General features: G+C 46.9%; 2 protein-coding genes across 6 annotated transcripts in view; one reads left to right on the top strand and one right to left on the bottom strand.

The window, feature by feature from the left end:
* Positions 1-7445, bottom strand: part of LOC134338836 (uncharacterized) — a 132517-nt gene extending 125072 nt beyond the window's left edge. For 3 of the 5 annotated variants that reach the window (XM_063034960.1, XM_063034963.1, XM_063034968.1), the window contains exon 1: positions 7182-7445. The gene's annotated coding sequence lies outside the window, so the exon portion shown is untranslated. Of the gene's footprint in view, positions 1-6048; positions 6265-7181 lie in introns of those variants that run through there. The other 2 variants (XM_063034962.1, XM_063034964.1) reach the window with 1 other exon arrangement.
* A 5821-nt stretch (positions 7446-13266) lies between these two features.
* The window catches only part of LOC134338734 (neuronal pentraxin-1-like), a 31842-nt gene continuing 29798 nt past the window's right edge, over positions 13267-15310 (top strand). The window contains exon 1 of the mRNA XM_063034777.1: positions 13267-13668. Coding sequence (XP_062890847.1) covers positions 13267-13668 — 402 coding nt within the window. The remainder of the gene's footprint in view (positions 13669-15310) is intronic.

The raw sequence follows: 15310 nt of genomic DNA, 5'->3' as shown, positions 1-15310 counted from the left end.
AGAGAGCTGGTGGAGAGAGAAAACGTGACAAAAGGAAGAGCGATTAAGAGGGGAGAGAGAAAGTGTAAGTGAGGCGGAAGAGAGGAGAGGGGAAAGAGGAATACGCCGTGAGAAGATAGAGATCAGGAAGTGGGAGACAGAAAGAGGAGAGTGAGAGACAGGCGACGAGAAGGGAAAGGGGGAAAGAGGGGAGAAGAGGAGAGACGGAGTGTGTGTTGGAAAATGGCGGGGTCAGAGAGCATGCGAGAGGAAGAAAAAAGGGAGTAGAGAGGGGATCGAGATAGGGAGGAAACGAAAGGGGAGAGAGACGGAGAGAGCGAGGGGGGAGGAGACATGGAGAACGAGAGTAGAGAAGCAAAGATAGAAAGAAAGAGTGGAGAAAATGAGCTGCAAAAGGAGATGAAAGTGGATAGAAAGGAAGAAGCAACAGAGAACAGCATTTTTACCGGGTCACAATAAAAGTATACTCATTAAGGATTGAGATAAGGCAGAATTTCTTAGAGAACGAGGGAGAAGAGGAGAAAGAGAGAGAGAGAGATAGGTGAACGATCCCTGTAATATGCTGAGCCAGGGTGTAAATAATTCCACATTGATTTTATTGTTTGGATATAACTTCCCAGCCTGCGACAGTGCGCCTTGAACCTGTGGCAGCAAATCAATACTCCAGAACTCCGCCAACCAATGCAACTACTACGCCACCACTGCCCACGTCTGATCTCTCTCCAAATCTATGTTCAACGTGAGCCTCTTTAATTCACAGAGAAAAATTAGACCATTGAGCCCGGCGGTTCTCTGTTGGCTGAGAATGAAACACCAATTAATTCCAATTTCAGCTCTGCTCGTCCCACTGTTTTAGGTACGAGGAAAGACTTGGAGAGGCTGGGCTTGCATTCCCTGCGGTGATGGTCACCACTGGGCAAGGTGTAGCACCCGCATAACCCCCAATCAGAGTCACGTGAAACCATGGAATAGTCATATGAGCTGCTAGTGCACACCAGAGGTCCTGGTTATGCGACCGCTGACGCTAGGTAGACAATCTCTGCAGCGACTTTATAACGGCTGAGGTCACCCGTCTTGTAAAGACACTGCTTAGAAGGCAATGGCCAACCACTTCTATGGAAACATTTCCGAGGAACAATCATGGTGATGAGACTTTGATCGCCAACGCCATAGGATACAACGCATAATGATGATGATGATGATGATGCGGATGATGTTGATGAGAATGATGTTGATGATGATGATGATGATGATCGTGATGATGATGATGATGATGATAATAATGCACAAGTACATGCATCCGCAGGTGCAAAGAATAACTTACTTGCAGCAGCATCATATCATAACAAGATATGAAGAACATTCACGAAACTAAACATTCAGTGAAAGCAGATGAAACACGAACTTAAAAGAAAGGACAATAAAAACAAAAAGATCAATATTTAATAAGTATCGGATTGTTTATTCTCGTTCTTTAGCACACAGTGCACAGACGGAGTAGCTGAGTGGTGTAATAAGAACCTCGCACTCAATGTCAAGAAGACCAAGGAACTGATTGTAGACTTCAGGAGAGGGCAACCAGCGGTCCATAAGCCAGTACTCATCGAGGATATGTGGTGGAGAGCGTCAACAACTTGAAATTCCTGGGTATCACTATTTCAGAGGACCTGTCCTGGACACATCATATGAATATGATTGCGAAGAAAACACAACAGCGCCTCTGCTTCCTATGGAGTCTGTGGAGATTCGGTATGTCATCAAAAACTTTGACCAGCGTCGAAAGGTTTGTGGTGGAAAGTGTGCTGACTGGCTGCATTACAGCCTGGTATGGGAAAAGCAATGCCTCTGGGCGGAAAATCCGACAAAAGGTAGTGGATTTGGCCCAGTACATCACGGAGCACAGCTACATGAAAGGTTGCCGTCGAAAAGCAGCGGCCATCATCAAAGGTCCTCACCACCCAGGCCACGCTCTTTTCTGGCTGCTGCCATTAGGTAGAAGGTACGTGCCTCAGGGCTCGCAGCACTACGTTCAAGAACAGTTAGTACCCCTCAACCAATCAGACTGTTGAACAACAAGGGTAACTGAATCATTCTATTTCGGGTGTTCCCCGAACCGATGCTCTCACTTTTATGGAGCTTTATCTTGCTATTTCATGCTGTCGTTATTTATTGCTATCTATTTACATTTGCTTTCACACAGTTTGTTGTTCATTGTTCCTGTTTACAGTTGCTGTTCTATAGATTTACTAAGTGTGCCAGCAGGAAAAAGAATCTCACGGTTGCAGGTGGTAACATGTATGTACTCTGATAAAAACTTTACTTTGAACTCCGAACGAGTGCCTAAGAAAACGAAATGATTCTTATTCCGGATCCGATGCAGCACAAGAAAACAGAAAACATTTTTCAATAAATATAAAAGTAATCCTATAAAACACAATGTACAAGTAACTCCTATATGCATGGACTGATTGTATGTACATAAAGTGACGCAAGGTAATGTGTATGTAGTGACGACTGTTGCTCCCTTCCGCGCCTCATGGCGCATTGGGAGGCAAACTTGCCGGTTCTTTAGAGTTTTTCCCTGTTTTTCAAGAGGCCGAGACGATCAACCCAGCACGGATGGAAAGCTTGCAAAGGACTGGCCGGTTTCGAACCTGGGACCAATTTGCTCAAGTCCGATACGGATGCCACTGCTCCACCGGCCGGCTAGGTAGCGGTGGTGGAGTGGGTGAACGGGTGAAAGTGTTGATAGCCTGACGACTTGGGAAAGTTTTTGACTGTAGTGACCCTGACGTCCATTTTAGTGTAAAGTGATCAAAGAAGGCATAGTGTTGCTAGATTCTAATGATTGGGGTCGTTCCTGTTGTTTCAGGACCGAATCGTTGACGGGAAATCACTTTTTATGAACCTGGTGGTGTTAGACCTCAAGCTTCTGTACCTTCTGCCCGATGGTAGATGCGAGAAGTTGGCAGGGTCCGGATAGTGGCGGTGTTTATTGATGAATGGTGTTTTCTAAATTAATCTTTCTTGAGGATTACTGTCTTTGAAGCCTAGTGCACGGTCGTCGGGCCGAATAGCCCATTTCGGTGGTTATCACACTGCAGATACAAGTTTCACAAATATAATCAGTATGGAAGGTTACATCATGCCTGGCACGGACCAAACAAACACATGAATTAGAAGCCACATTCCAGTCTGTTGAGCTGGATGGACAAGAGTGTACAAAGGTCTTATCATATACAGTATATATAGCGACGGTTTCCCAGACTTTACACAGCGCTGTAGTAATCCAATGTACTATGTATGTAAAAAAAGAGATTTCATGACGTATGTGAGTGATGATCAACCTGATTCTGATATGGGTATCTACTGTGGACTGAGAGTGGAATGGGGCACAAAGAGGAGAATCATGGTTGAGAAAAGGGGAAGGGAGAGGGAAGTACCAGAGAGACATTTTAAAATGATCCAATTCTTTGGAATTAAGTGATCTTGCCTGGTGTCTCAGGTCTGGGTGTGCCTGCACCTGCTGTAACCTCACCCCTGGCACTTCTTCTCAGCCAACTGTCCCACATCCCTCCCGCGGCGCTACACCCTCGCTATTCCCGACATCTGTTGAACCCGCCAGATTTCCAAACTTGTTCTCCGCTCCACGTTGACAAACATAGTGCTATTTCGCACAGTACCGTAAGTATCTCCACATTCTCGCCCACCCTTTCACTCCATTGTATAACACAAATTTTTCCACATCTGGCATTGAGATCATAAGACATAAGAGCAGAATTAGGTCATTCCGCCCACCGAGTCCACTCGGCCACTACAAAAATGGCTCATCCACCTTCCCTCCCAAATCCATTCTCGTGTCTTCTCCATATTGCCTTTGTCGCCCTTACTAATCAAGAACCCACCAATCTCCGATTTAAATATATCCAATGAATTGGTCTGTATTGCCATCTATGGGAATGAATTCCACAGATGCACCACGCGCTAGCTAAAGACATTTTTCTTCCTCTCTTTTCTAAAGGGACGGCCTTGTATTCTGAGACTGCGGCCGCTGGTCAAAGACACCCCCACTTTCCGAAACATCCACTCCATGTCCACTCAATCCAAGCCTTTCAATATTCGAGAGGCTTAATTAAGATTTCGAGAAGGTGAAAACTATGAGGGACTGGAAAGATTGGGTAGCAAAAAGATAATGTCCTTCTTGACGTTTATAAAATCGCCAGAAGCAGATAAAATAATTGGCAATGGCCTTTTCCGCAGGGTCATCATCATCATCACGAAGTGCAACGTCGTATGACGTGGTTGATCTTGGACTTCCATCTCTCTGCCTGGCGTCAGTGGTCCCAAACCAACTGTCTATATGACCATCCACCACCAGCTCCCATAGCGTTACGTGACCCTGATCGTGCAGCTTAGCAGGTACTGCACCTTGCCCAGTGGTGACCTACAGGCTAGCGGAGGGAAGGAACGTCTTACGCCTCCTCTGGTGGACACGTATTTCCAACCCACCACCCACTTGTGCATATGGCAATAAATTCGAATTGGACTTTGACTTTCCTCTACTGATCCTGTTGTCTTCACCCCACGTCAACCCCACTGAATTCCACAACCCTGTTCCACGCTACGGGCGACTTCTATTGGCAAAATAATCAGTCAATGTGCATTACAGGATGTGGGCGGAATCCGTAGCACCCGGAGAAACCGAGGCTGGTCACAGGGAAGATGTGGGAATTCCTGACACACACCGACAGGGGGCAAACTTCGACAACTAGCCCACATCGCTGGCTCAGTGATTCACTAGATTTACCAACTGCACCACACCCTCTGAATGTGGCCCACGCGAACCGGTGCGGCCCCAGAATGCGGAAAGCGCGGACGCCGCCACACTCCACAGTATTCCACTGTATGGAATACAGTGTTGAGAAATGTGTGATAATGCATTTTGGTGAAAGGAAGAAAAGTGCAAACTATTATCTAACTAGATAAAAAATACAAACAAATCAGCGGTGCAGATGGACTTAGGAGTCCTCATGCAAGAGTGCCAGAAGGTTAATTCTCACAGGTTGAGTCTGTGGTGATGAAGGCAAATACAATTTTGGCATTCATTGCAAAGGAAATAGAATATAAAAACAAGGAGATAATGCTACTTTATAAGACACTGGTCAGGCCGCACTTGGGGTATTGTCATGAGTTTGGGGCCCCATATCTCAGAAAGGATGTGTTGTCATTGGAGAGAGGGGCGACCTTTTAGAACAAAGATAAGGAGGAACTTTTTAGCCAGAGAGTAATGAATCTGCGGAATGTTCCGCCACAGACAGCTGTGGAGCCCAAGACCCTGGATATATTTAGAACGAAAATTGATAGTTTCCTGATTGGGTAGGGCATCAAAGGTTATGGCCTGTAGGCAGGTGTATAGGTTTGAGTGGGATCCGGGATCAGCCATGATGGAATGGCTAAGCAGACTCGATGTGCTGAATGGCCTGTTTCTGCTCGGGCACTAACGCCACTCGGCCACTAACTCCTCCTATAAGCTTCTGGGCCTTGGCAATTCAATTTGGCCTCAAAATATTTCTTAAAGTTGTGAGAGTCGCTGCATCCACCGCCTCAGTACCCCATTTCCGGGTGTCATCGAGCACTAACTAGGCTCAGATTATAAGACGTCCTGCTCAAATCCCCAGTAAGTTTTCAGTCCATCGCCTGAAATCATTGCCGCAGTTATAGGGAAACCTGGTCATGTTTATTCTACGCCTCTATCTATTATATGACTGTTCCATCAAACAGGAATAATATCAACGTCGTACTCAAGGGGGGCACTCATATCAAACATCCTCTGTACAGATGCGCCATAGGAGGCATCCGATGTTGATGCATCACAACTTCCTAAACAACTGCCCGGCATCGCAAGAAAATGCAGAGAACTGTGAATGGAGTCCAGTGCCTCACTCAAACCAGAGATAGATGGATAGATAGATAGATAGATAGATAGATAGATAGATAGATAGATAGATAGATAGATAGATAGATAGATAGATAGATAGATAAATTAACCTGTTTAATCGTCATTGGGAAGGATATCTGGTCATAATAAATTTCTGAGATGTCGATAACTGGAGCGTTGTTAAAATCTGGCTGCTTCACTCATGTCTTCAGTAGAAGTGTGTCGACCATTATTCTCCTCTGTATCACACTCGCAGAGTGGATATACTGCTGCTTCAAGCCTCCAATGAGTACAGGTTCGATCCCGTCCTCAAAGCACCGCCTGCGTGTGAAGTTTGCACGTTCTCCCTTTGACCGCGTGACGTTTTTCCCGGCGTCTTCCAGGTTACTGTCACGCCCCAAAACCGTGCATGTAGGTGGGTGGGGTTAATGCGACGCTGTAAATTGCCGGCTAGATCGTAGGTGATTCGTTAGGACTATTGGCGCAGGGCGTGCTCATGGGAATGCGGGTGAATAGTTCACACGTAGGAGATTCGTGTGGATTGATCTGACAGAAGAGTCGAAAGGTCGCTTCTAATACCTATGGCAATAATGGAAAAGGAAGGAATTACAGAATGAAAGTTGCAGAGTAAAGATAGCACAAAGAAAAAAAGAGGCCGAAGAAAGAGAGAGGGAATCAGCAGAAAAGACGCGTTAAGAAGAATGAAGGTAGAAATAGAAAGAGGGTAATTGGCCGCTGTATTTACCGCTGGTGAGCAGTTGAAAGGCAGGAAAATTGAATAAGGGTGCAGAAAGGGGTAAGAATAGGGTTGATATGGATAGGGTGTTTTATGGTGGGCCGAGCGCTCTGCTTCTGCACTCCATGGCTGGCACTGTAATGGGACCACGCAACCGAATCTAGAGGAAATTGACCACGGATTTGTCACAGAGATCGCTATTGCTTTCTCCAGACGATCTGCAAGGAACTGGGACTGGGTAGAGATAATCTCCACGAGAACTAGTTTGATCGCCGAAAGAATGAGGAGTACGACCTTTAGCTCTGTTGATCAATCCGTCGGAGCGTTTGATGTGTTCAGATCACGCAGCGCCTGTGCTGCTTAGAGAACCTTGTTGCAGAAGTTAATGACCCGCCAATTAAAATGCATATCCATACCCCTCCCATTTCAAGCACCACCCTGAAAGCCCGGTTAAGAACACTACAACAAAAGACAGTGCAGTCTGTTGATGATACCGCTCTAAATTACCTGATCCGATTGCGCCGAATTAATCTATTCGCTCTTCCCCATCCAATGACCTTTCTCAGTATATTCATTCTGTGTCAGCGTCCTTTAAATGCTCCCATAACATCTGCCTCACCAGTACTCCCGCAGTGCATTCCAGGTCACCGACATTCTCTGCGTAAAAGCAAACTGCCTCATACACCTCCTTCGCAATTTCACCGCTCGGGATGATTGCATGCCCTCTTGTATCCTGGGGTTCCACGGTAGCCTAGCAGCTAGCGCGTCGCTATTCCGGCTCGGGCTGTTCCGGACGGAGTTCGGAGTTCATCTCCACGCCCTACGTCAGGAATGAACGTGTGTGTTTCTTCCGCGTGGTCTGCCTTCCTCCCACAGTCCAAAGTCGTATCAACTAGTAGGTTAATTAGTCATTCGAAATGGTCATGTGATTACGTGTTGTGTTTAATAGATGGGTTGGAGGCCGGAGGCTCATTGGGCCGGAAAGGCCTGTCCACAAATAAACAAATAATACGTACATTTCTCTCTTTGGGGAAGAGGGGAGATAGACTGGCAAATGATACTTAAAGGGTTGACGGTGGATATGCAATAGCAAGCATTTAAAGATCGCATGGATGAACTACAATTGTTCATCCCAGTTTGGCAAAAGAATAAACCAGGGAAGGTAGTGCACACGTGCCTGATAAGGGAAAGTAGGGATAGTATCAATTCCAAAGAAGAAACATACAAATTAGCCAGAAAAAGCTGCACACCTGAGGACTGGGAGAAATTCAGAGTCCAGCAGAGGAGGACAAAGGGCTTAATTAGGAAAGGGAAAAAAATGAGAGAAAGATGGCAGGGAACATAAAAACTGACTGTAAAAGTTTTTATAGATATGTGAAAAGAAAAAGATTGGTTAAGACAAATGCAGGTCCCTTACAGTCAGAAACAGGGGAATTGATCATGGGGAACAAGGACATGGCAGACCAACTGAATAACTACTTTGGTTCTGTCTTCACTAAAGAGGCCATAAATAATCTTCCGGAAATACAAACCCTTTGTGGTAGGGGACCGAGGGTCTAGTGAGATGGAGGAACTGAGGGAAATACATGTTAGTAGGGAAGTGGTGTTAGGTAAATTGAAGGGATTAAAGGCAGATAAATCCCCAGGGTCAGATGGTCTGCATCCCAGAGTGCTTAAGGAAGAAGCCTAAGAAATAATGGATGCATTAGTGATAATTTTTCAAAATTCTTTAAATTCTGGATTAGTTCCTGAGGATTGCAGGGTGGCTAATGTAACCCCGCTTTTTAAAAAAGGAGGGAGAGAGAAACCGAGGAATTATAGACCGCTTAGCCTGACATCGATGGTGGGGAAAATGTTGGAGTCAGTTATCAAAGATGTGATAACAGCACATTGGGAAAGCGGTGAAATCATCGGACAACGTCAGCATGGATTTGTGAAAGGAAAATCATGTCTGACGAACCTTACAGAATTTTTTGAGGATGTAACTAGTAGAGTGGATAGGGGAGAACCAGTGGATGTGGTATATTTGGATTTACAGAAGGCTTTTGACAAGGTCCCACACAGGAGATTAGTGTGCAAACTTAAAGAACCCGGTTTTGGGGGTATGATATTGATGTGGATAGAGAATTGGTTGGCAGACAGGAAGCAAAGAGTGGGAATAAACGGGACCTTTTCAGAATGGCAGGCAGTGACTAGTGGGGTACCGCAAGGCTCAGTACTGGGCCCCCAGTTGTTTACAATATATATTAATGATTTAGACGAGGGCATTAATTGCAGCATCTCCAAGTCTGCGGATGACCCGAAGCTGGGCGGCAGTGTTAACTGTGAGGAGGATGCTAAGAGGATGCAGGATGACTTGGATAGGACAGGTGAGTGGGCAAATTCATGGCAGATGCAACTTAATGTGGATAAATGTGAAGTTATCCACTTTGGTGGCGAGAACAGGAAAACAGATTATTATCTGAATCGTGGCCGATTATGAAAAGGGGAGGTGCAACGAGACCTGGGTGTCATTATACACCAGTCATTGAAAGTGGGCATGCAGGTACAGCAGGCGGTGTAAATGACGAATGGTATGTTGGCATTCATAGCAAGAGGATTCAAGTACAGGAGCAGGGAGGTTCTACTGCAGTTGTACAAGGCCTTGCTGAGACCACACCTGGAGTATTGTGTGCAGTTTTGGTCCCCTAATCTGAGGTAAGACATTCTTGCCATAGAGGGAGTACAAAGAAGGTTCACCAGATTGAATCCTGGGATGGCAGGACTTTCATATGAAGAAAGACTGGATCGACTAGGCTTATACTCGCTGGAATTTAGAAGATTGCGGGGGGATCTTATTGAAACGTATAAAATTCTAAAGGGATTGGACAGGCTAGATGCAGGAAGATTGTTCCCGATGTTGGGGAAGTGCAGAACGAGGGGTCACACTTTAGGGATAAAGTGGAAGCCTTTTAGGACCGAGATGAGGAAAAACTTCTTCACACAGTGGGTGGTGAATCTGTGGAATTCTCTGCCACAGGAAACAGTTGAGGCCAGTTCATTGGCTATATTTAAGAGGGAGTTAGATATGGCCCTTGTGACTAGAGGGATCGGGGGTATGGAGAGAAAGCAGGTACAGGGTTCTGAGTTGGATGATCAGCCATGATGATACTGAATGGCGGTGCAGGCTCGAAAGGCAGAATGGCCTACTCCTGCACCTATTTTCTATGTTTCTATGTTTCTATGTTTCTATTAGCAATCGTTTCTATCTACGCCTCAAAATTTGAAAATTTCTATGAAATCCACCTCAAATTCCGCTTCTCTGTAGGAAAGAACCATAGTAAAAGGTTGAATAGGTAATGACTTTATTCATTTGAAGGTAGAAGATTGGCCCCAATCTCCTGCATTCACCCCGTATCTCTTCATGTTCTGCCCAATCAAGAATCTATCACCCTGTGCCTTAAATATAGATGCAGTCGTGGCCTCCACACCTGCATCTGACAACGAATTCCACAGATTCACCACTCTCTGCCAGAAGAAATTCATCCTCAGTTCCGTTCCAAAGAGACACACCTATATTCTGAGGCTGTGTCCTCTGAACTCTCACATCATAGGAAATATCCTCTCCATATCCACTTTATCAAGGCCTTTTACAAATCGATAGGTTTCAATGAGGTCCACTTTGGATGGAACAGCTTTCCAGGCACTGGGCATTTATCCAGCCTGATTTCCCTCAGGGTAGCAAACACCTCTCCTTTGTAATCTGTACAGGGTCCACGCAGTTGATGCCGATTTGCCCCTGTATCCGTCTCCCGAGTAAATACAGATGCATAGAATGCACTTAAGACCTCCCCCGTCTGTATTGGCTCCACACATGGATTACCATTCTGATTCCCAGAGGATCAATTTTGTCGCTTGCAATCCTATTGCTCTTAACATACTTGCAGAATCCCTTATCTGCCCCACTAACGTGTATGGGTTGAACTGAGAAATAAGGAAGGGCGTGTACAGGGACTGGACATCCATAGAAAAGTAAGATGATGGGGATCAGGGAATCTGAAATCATTGAAAAGATCCAGCGCGTGAGAAGTGTCACGGATGTAGGTAGGAAGAGACTGAACGGGAGGGGGGAGGGATAAAGCAGAGTCGAAATTGAGTTCAGTGCGGCAGGAACAAGCTGAAATAAAGGGTCTACCTGGACAAGCGGGTTTCTGGATCTTGGGTAGGAGGTAGAAACGGGAAGTGCGGGGTGCTGGAACTATGAGGTTGGTTGCAGTGGCTGCGAGATCCCCAGAGTCAGTAAGTATGGTTATGGTGTGGGAGACAATGGCCTGTGTTCTTTAGTCGGGTCCTGTTCGAGGGCTAAGTAAAAGAAGGTGTCTGAGGGTTGACGCTGGGTCAGTACGCCAGACCACTACAGCACCTCCCTGATCTGAAGGTTTGATGGTGAGGTTAGGATTGATGCGGAGGGAGTGAAGAACTGAGCATTCGGAAGGAGTGGAATAGGAAGGTTGGAATAGGAGAAGAAGGTGCTGCAGTCTAGACAGTTGATGTCTCGTCGGCATTTAGCAATGAAAAGATCCAGAGCAGGCAGAAGACCAGGGCGGGGTGTCAAGAAAAAGAGGAGGAGGGTTGAAGACGGGAATAGGGATCATCGTTGCGGGATGAAGATCCTGGCCAATGAAATAGGCTCGGAGACAAGGGCGGCGGAAAAAGACTTCAGCGTTGTGGCGGGCGCGGAAGTCACTGAGGTGTGGGCGCCGAGGGACAAAAGTGAAGCCCTTACTGAAGATAGAACGTTATGCTTCAGAGAGTGGAAGGTTGGAGGAGTGGTGAAAACCCGGTATGGATGAGAGCTGAGATCGGAGGGACGAAGAGATATGGTTGTGTCTGAGGGGAAGGAAGGTTTGGGGTGTTCAGGATTGTGGGGTGAGAGGAAGATGAAGTCACCGAGGACCCAAGAGCTGGCGGTGGCACCTGAGAGACTTCAGGATTGCGGACTGGTGGTGGGAGAAGGGGAGACGGGGTTTCCAGCGGCAGGGCGTGATGACCCAGTCTGTAAGTCAAGGATGGAACCGGAGTTGGAGGTTGCTCAATCGGCACTTTGGAGATCTGCTGAAGCTTTTTCGCCATCTCTCACACAAGCATCTCCTCGATGAAGTTGTAAGATGAAATTCAGTCCTGGCAGAGCTCAAATCAAGAAAGTATTTTTCTAGACATTATTCTTACAGGGAGATTGGTTGATATCTGCAATGCAGATGAGGCGGTGGATCTGATCTAATTAGAACCCTCAGCGCTAATTTATTAGGAAAACCGATGCACCTGCTCGTTAATGCAAATGTCTAATCAGTAACACAATGCATAAATACATGCAGGTATATTCAAGAGGTTCAGTCCTTGTTCAGACCAAACATCAGAGTGGGGACGAAATCTGATCAAGGTGACTTTGATCGTGGGATGGTTGTTGCCAGGGAGGGTGTCTTGAGTATCTCAGCAACTTCTGATCTCCTGGGATTTTCACACACAACAGTCTAGGGTTTCCAGAGAATGTTGCGAAAAACTAAAAATAAACACCTTCCCGTGAGCAACACACAAAATGCTGGAAGAACTCAGCAGGCCAGGCAGCATCTAGGAAGAGTACAGTCGACGTTTTGGGCCGAAACTCTTCGGCAGGACTGCAGAAAAAAAGCTAGGGAGTAGATTTAAAAGATGCACATGAATGGACGTATCGGAATGAGAATGGGAGTGGAATTAAAATGAGATCCCGCTTTTTTTTCTGGCGGTCGGAGTGTAGGTGCTCGGCGAAGCGGTCTCCCAATCTATGTCGGGTCTCATCGATATACAGGAGGCCACACTCGGAGCACCGAACAGAGCATGTGACCCCCAAAGGACTCACAGGTGAAGTGTCACCTCACCTGGAAGGACTGTTTAGGGCCATGAATGGTAGTGAGGGAGAAGGTGTAGGAGCAGGTATAGAGCTTGTTCCGCTTGCAAGTATAAGTGGTAGCAGGGATATCGGTGGGGAGGGACGAATGCACCAGTGAGCGGCAGTGTGGTGGGAGAAAACGGCCTTTTAATGACAAGGATCAGAGGAAATTCCAGACTGGCCCAAGCGGACAGGAAGCCGACAGTTATTCAAATAACCATGCGTTAAAACAGTGGTGTGCAGAAGAGCATCTCTGAACGTACAACAAGTGGATGGGACAGAGCAGCCAAAGAATACGATCATACACAGTGATAAAGTGTAGGATATTACTAATAAAGTGGCTACTGGAAATATGTTCTAGGGACAAGCAAACGCGTCAAAACGGCGCTGAAGGCCGAGCGACCAGGGGAGAATGACGACTGTATTTCATTACAGAAGTTCAATTAGCCACCGTTTAAAGATTTATTCTTAGTCCCGCCCTCTTTCTTTTAAATCAACGCGGCTGCCATGGTAACGGGATTGAATTGGAAACTGACGCAGGCGATGCAGACTAAGAGGCGGACTGAGCTAATCCCCTGATCGAGGGCACGGCAGTGTCACAAAGATTAAAGAGAGAAACCTAAGATATCCTCCCCTCGAGGTGACCGAAGGACGGTGGGAACCCGTGAGATGGGACGGTTATGGGCCATGTGGGCGGCCTGCTGGTGCTGGGTGGCCGTCCGCTGCGCGGCCAACAGCCAGCCAGCCAGTTACCTTTGCACTCAGGTGACACGGGACACGGAGCACGGAGGCGCGCAGCCAAGGGTATCGGATCACGCCAAGAGCGTTATCCTCCACATGCGAGAAGAGCTGGTCCAGCAGAAAGAGTCACTGCTGGACCAGCGGGAGATCATCCAGGAGCTGACTAGCAAGCTGGCTCTATGCGAGGGCTCGGGGCACCTGGAGCACGGCCACGACCTCGGCTCTGACCCCAGCATGGATCGGGTTCACCGCCGCTCCGGCTACCGCAAGGATCATCGACAGGGATTCGGCAAAATCCGGAACACCATGGGAGACCCGCCAACCACTTCCGACTCGCACGTCGGCCAGGTGAATGAGGGGGAGGGGAAATACAAGCCGGCCGGCAGAGGGGTCGCGGCGGACAAAATAGAGGAGGGAATAGAATGACTGTCCTTCGAAGCAGCAAACAGCGAGACACAGGAAGGGAAGTGGCGAGAGGCAGGAAGGTAAATAGTGCGCGAGAGGATATGAGAAGGGTGAATCAGACAGTATAGAAAGTCGATGAGAAGTGAGAGAGTGGGACGAAAGAGCGCGTGCATTTATTGGAGGAGAGAGGTTGGAAAGAGTGATAGAGGAGGAAGCAGGGCATGGACACGGGGAAGTGAATGAGTGGCCTGGATTGAAAGAGATGGGAAGATGAGGAGATGGAACAAGTAAGAGGCAGAGAGAGGAGCGAGGGTGGAGGAAGAAAACTGATCGACGGAGGGGTTTAAGAGAGGCAGGAATAGAAACAGAGCTGAATTAGTGAATGTCATAGAGAGGCTCGGGGGGATTATGGAGTGGAAAGAGAGATCGTCTGAATGAGAGAATGTAATACGGAGGGAGAAGAGAGAGAGGGGATAGATTGCAGGGAAGAGAAGCCAATGAGTAATTGTGGCGAGTGAAAGCGAGGTGAGAGGACTTCACTGCTAGAGGCCTGACTAAAGACAGAGAGAAAATGAGGGGCTGAATATTTTAGGCGTCTAGTATCGGAAGGGTTAAGATGTAAGGCAGAGATTCCTTGGAGTTTATTAGATGGTTGATGTCTAATTCATACAAGATGCTGGGGAGGCATGACTGGGTAAACTGCCATCCGTTTACACTTCTGGCAAGGTCTGAACCAGAGGCACAGATTACTCCGGCATATGCGGGGGTGGGGCGGTCATTTGTCACTGAATGGGATAAACAGAAGCTTATGACAAGGCATGACGAGGATTTGATGTCTCTGGGCCTGAATCTCATTCCAACCTATCCGATGTTGAAAGGCTGGGGTAGAGTAGAGGTGGAGTGGATATTTTCTATAGTGGGGGAATCTACAACCAGAAGGCACAGCCTCAGAATGCAAGAAAGTCCTTTTAGAACGGAGATGAGGCTGAATTTCTTCAGCCAGTGGGTGGTGAATTTGTGGAATTCATCGCCACATGTGGCAGTGAAGGTGAAGTCAGTTGGGTACATTTAAAGCGGTGGTTGATAGGTTCTTGATTCGACAGGGCGTCAAAGGTTACGGGGAGATGGCAGGAGAATGGGGTTGAGAGGAACAGTAAATCAGCCTGTCTGTTCTTGTATCTTGTGGTCTATAGGAAGAGATAGGTGAAAACAAATAACAATGGGAAAGTGAGAGTTGCTGGATGGGTTACTTCACCTGGAGCGTAGGAGGCCGAGGGAGACCCGGCAGGGATTTATAACATCTTGAGAGGCATACAAATGGTGAATGGTCACAGTCTTTCTATCCCAGAGCAGAGGCGGGCAAATCTAGAAAGAGTAGACCTAAAGGGAGAGAGGAATAAACTAAAGTGGTCGTGGTGGAGGTGACAGTTATTGAGAGAACAAGAGATTTGTCGACTGTTTTCCCTTTCCATCAATGCTGCTTAACCTGTCGTGTTCCTCTAACATTTTGAATCTGTTATGTAAGGTATCCGGAACGGGCTGTAGAGTACATGCTAGCTTGAACAATTACAACATTTAAAGCACC

Source organism: Mobula hypostoma, chromosome 28, assembly GCF_963921235.1.
Source record: "Mobula hypostoma chromosome 28, sMobHyp1.1, whole genome shotgun sequence".
In the NCBI taxonomy this organism is placed as follows: domain Eukaryota; kingdom Metazoa; phylum Chordata; class Chondrichthyes; order Myliobatiformes; family Myliobatidae; genus Mobula; species Mobula hypostoma.
The sequence above is the reverse complement of the archived record's forward strand: the minus strand, read 5'-3'. Positions and strand labels throughout refer to the sequence as shown.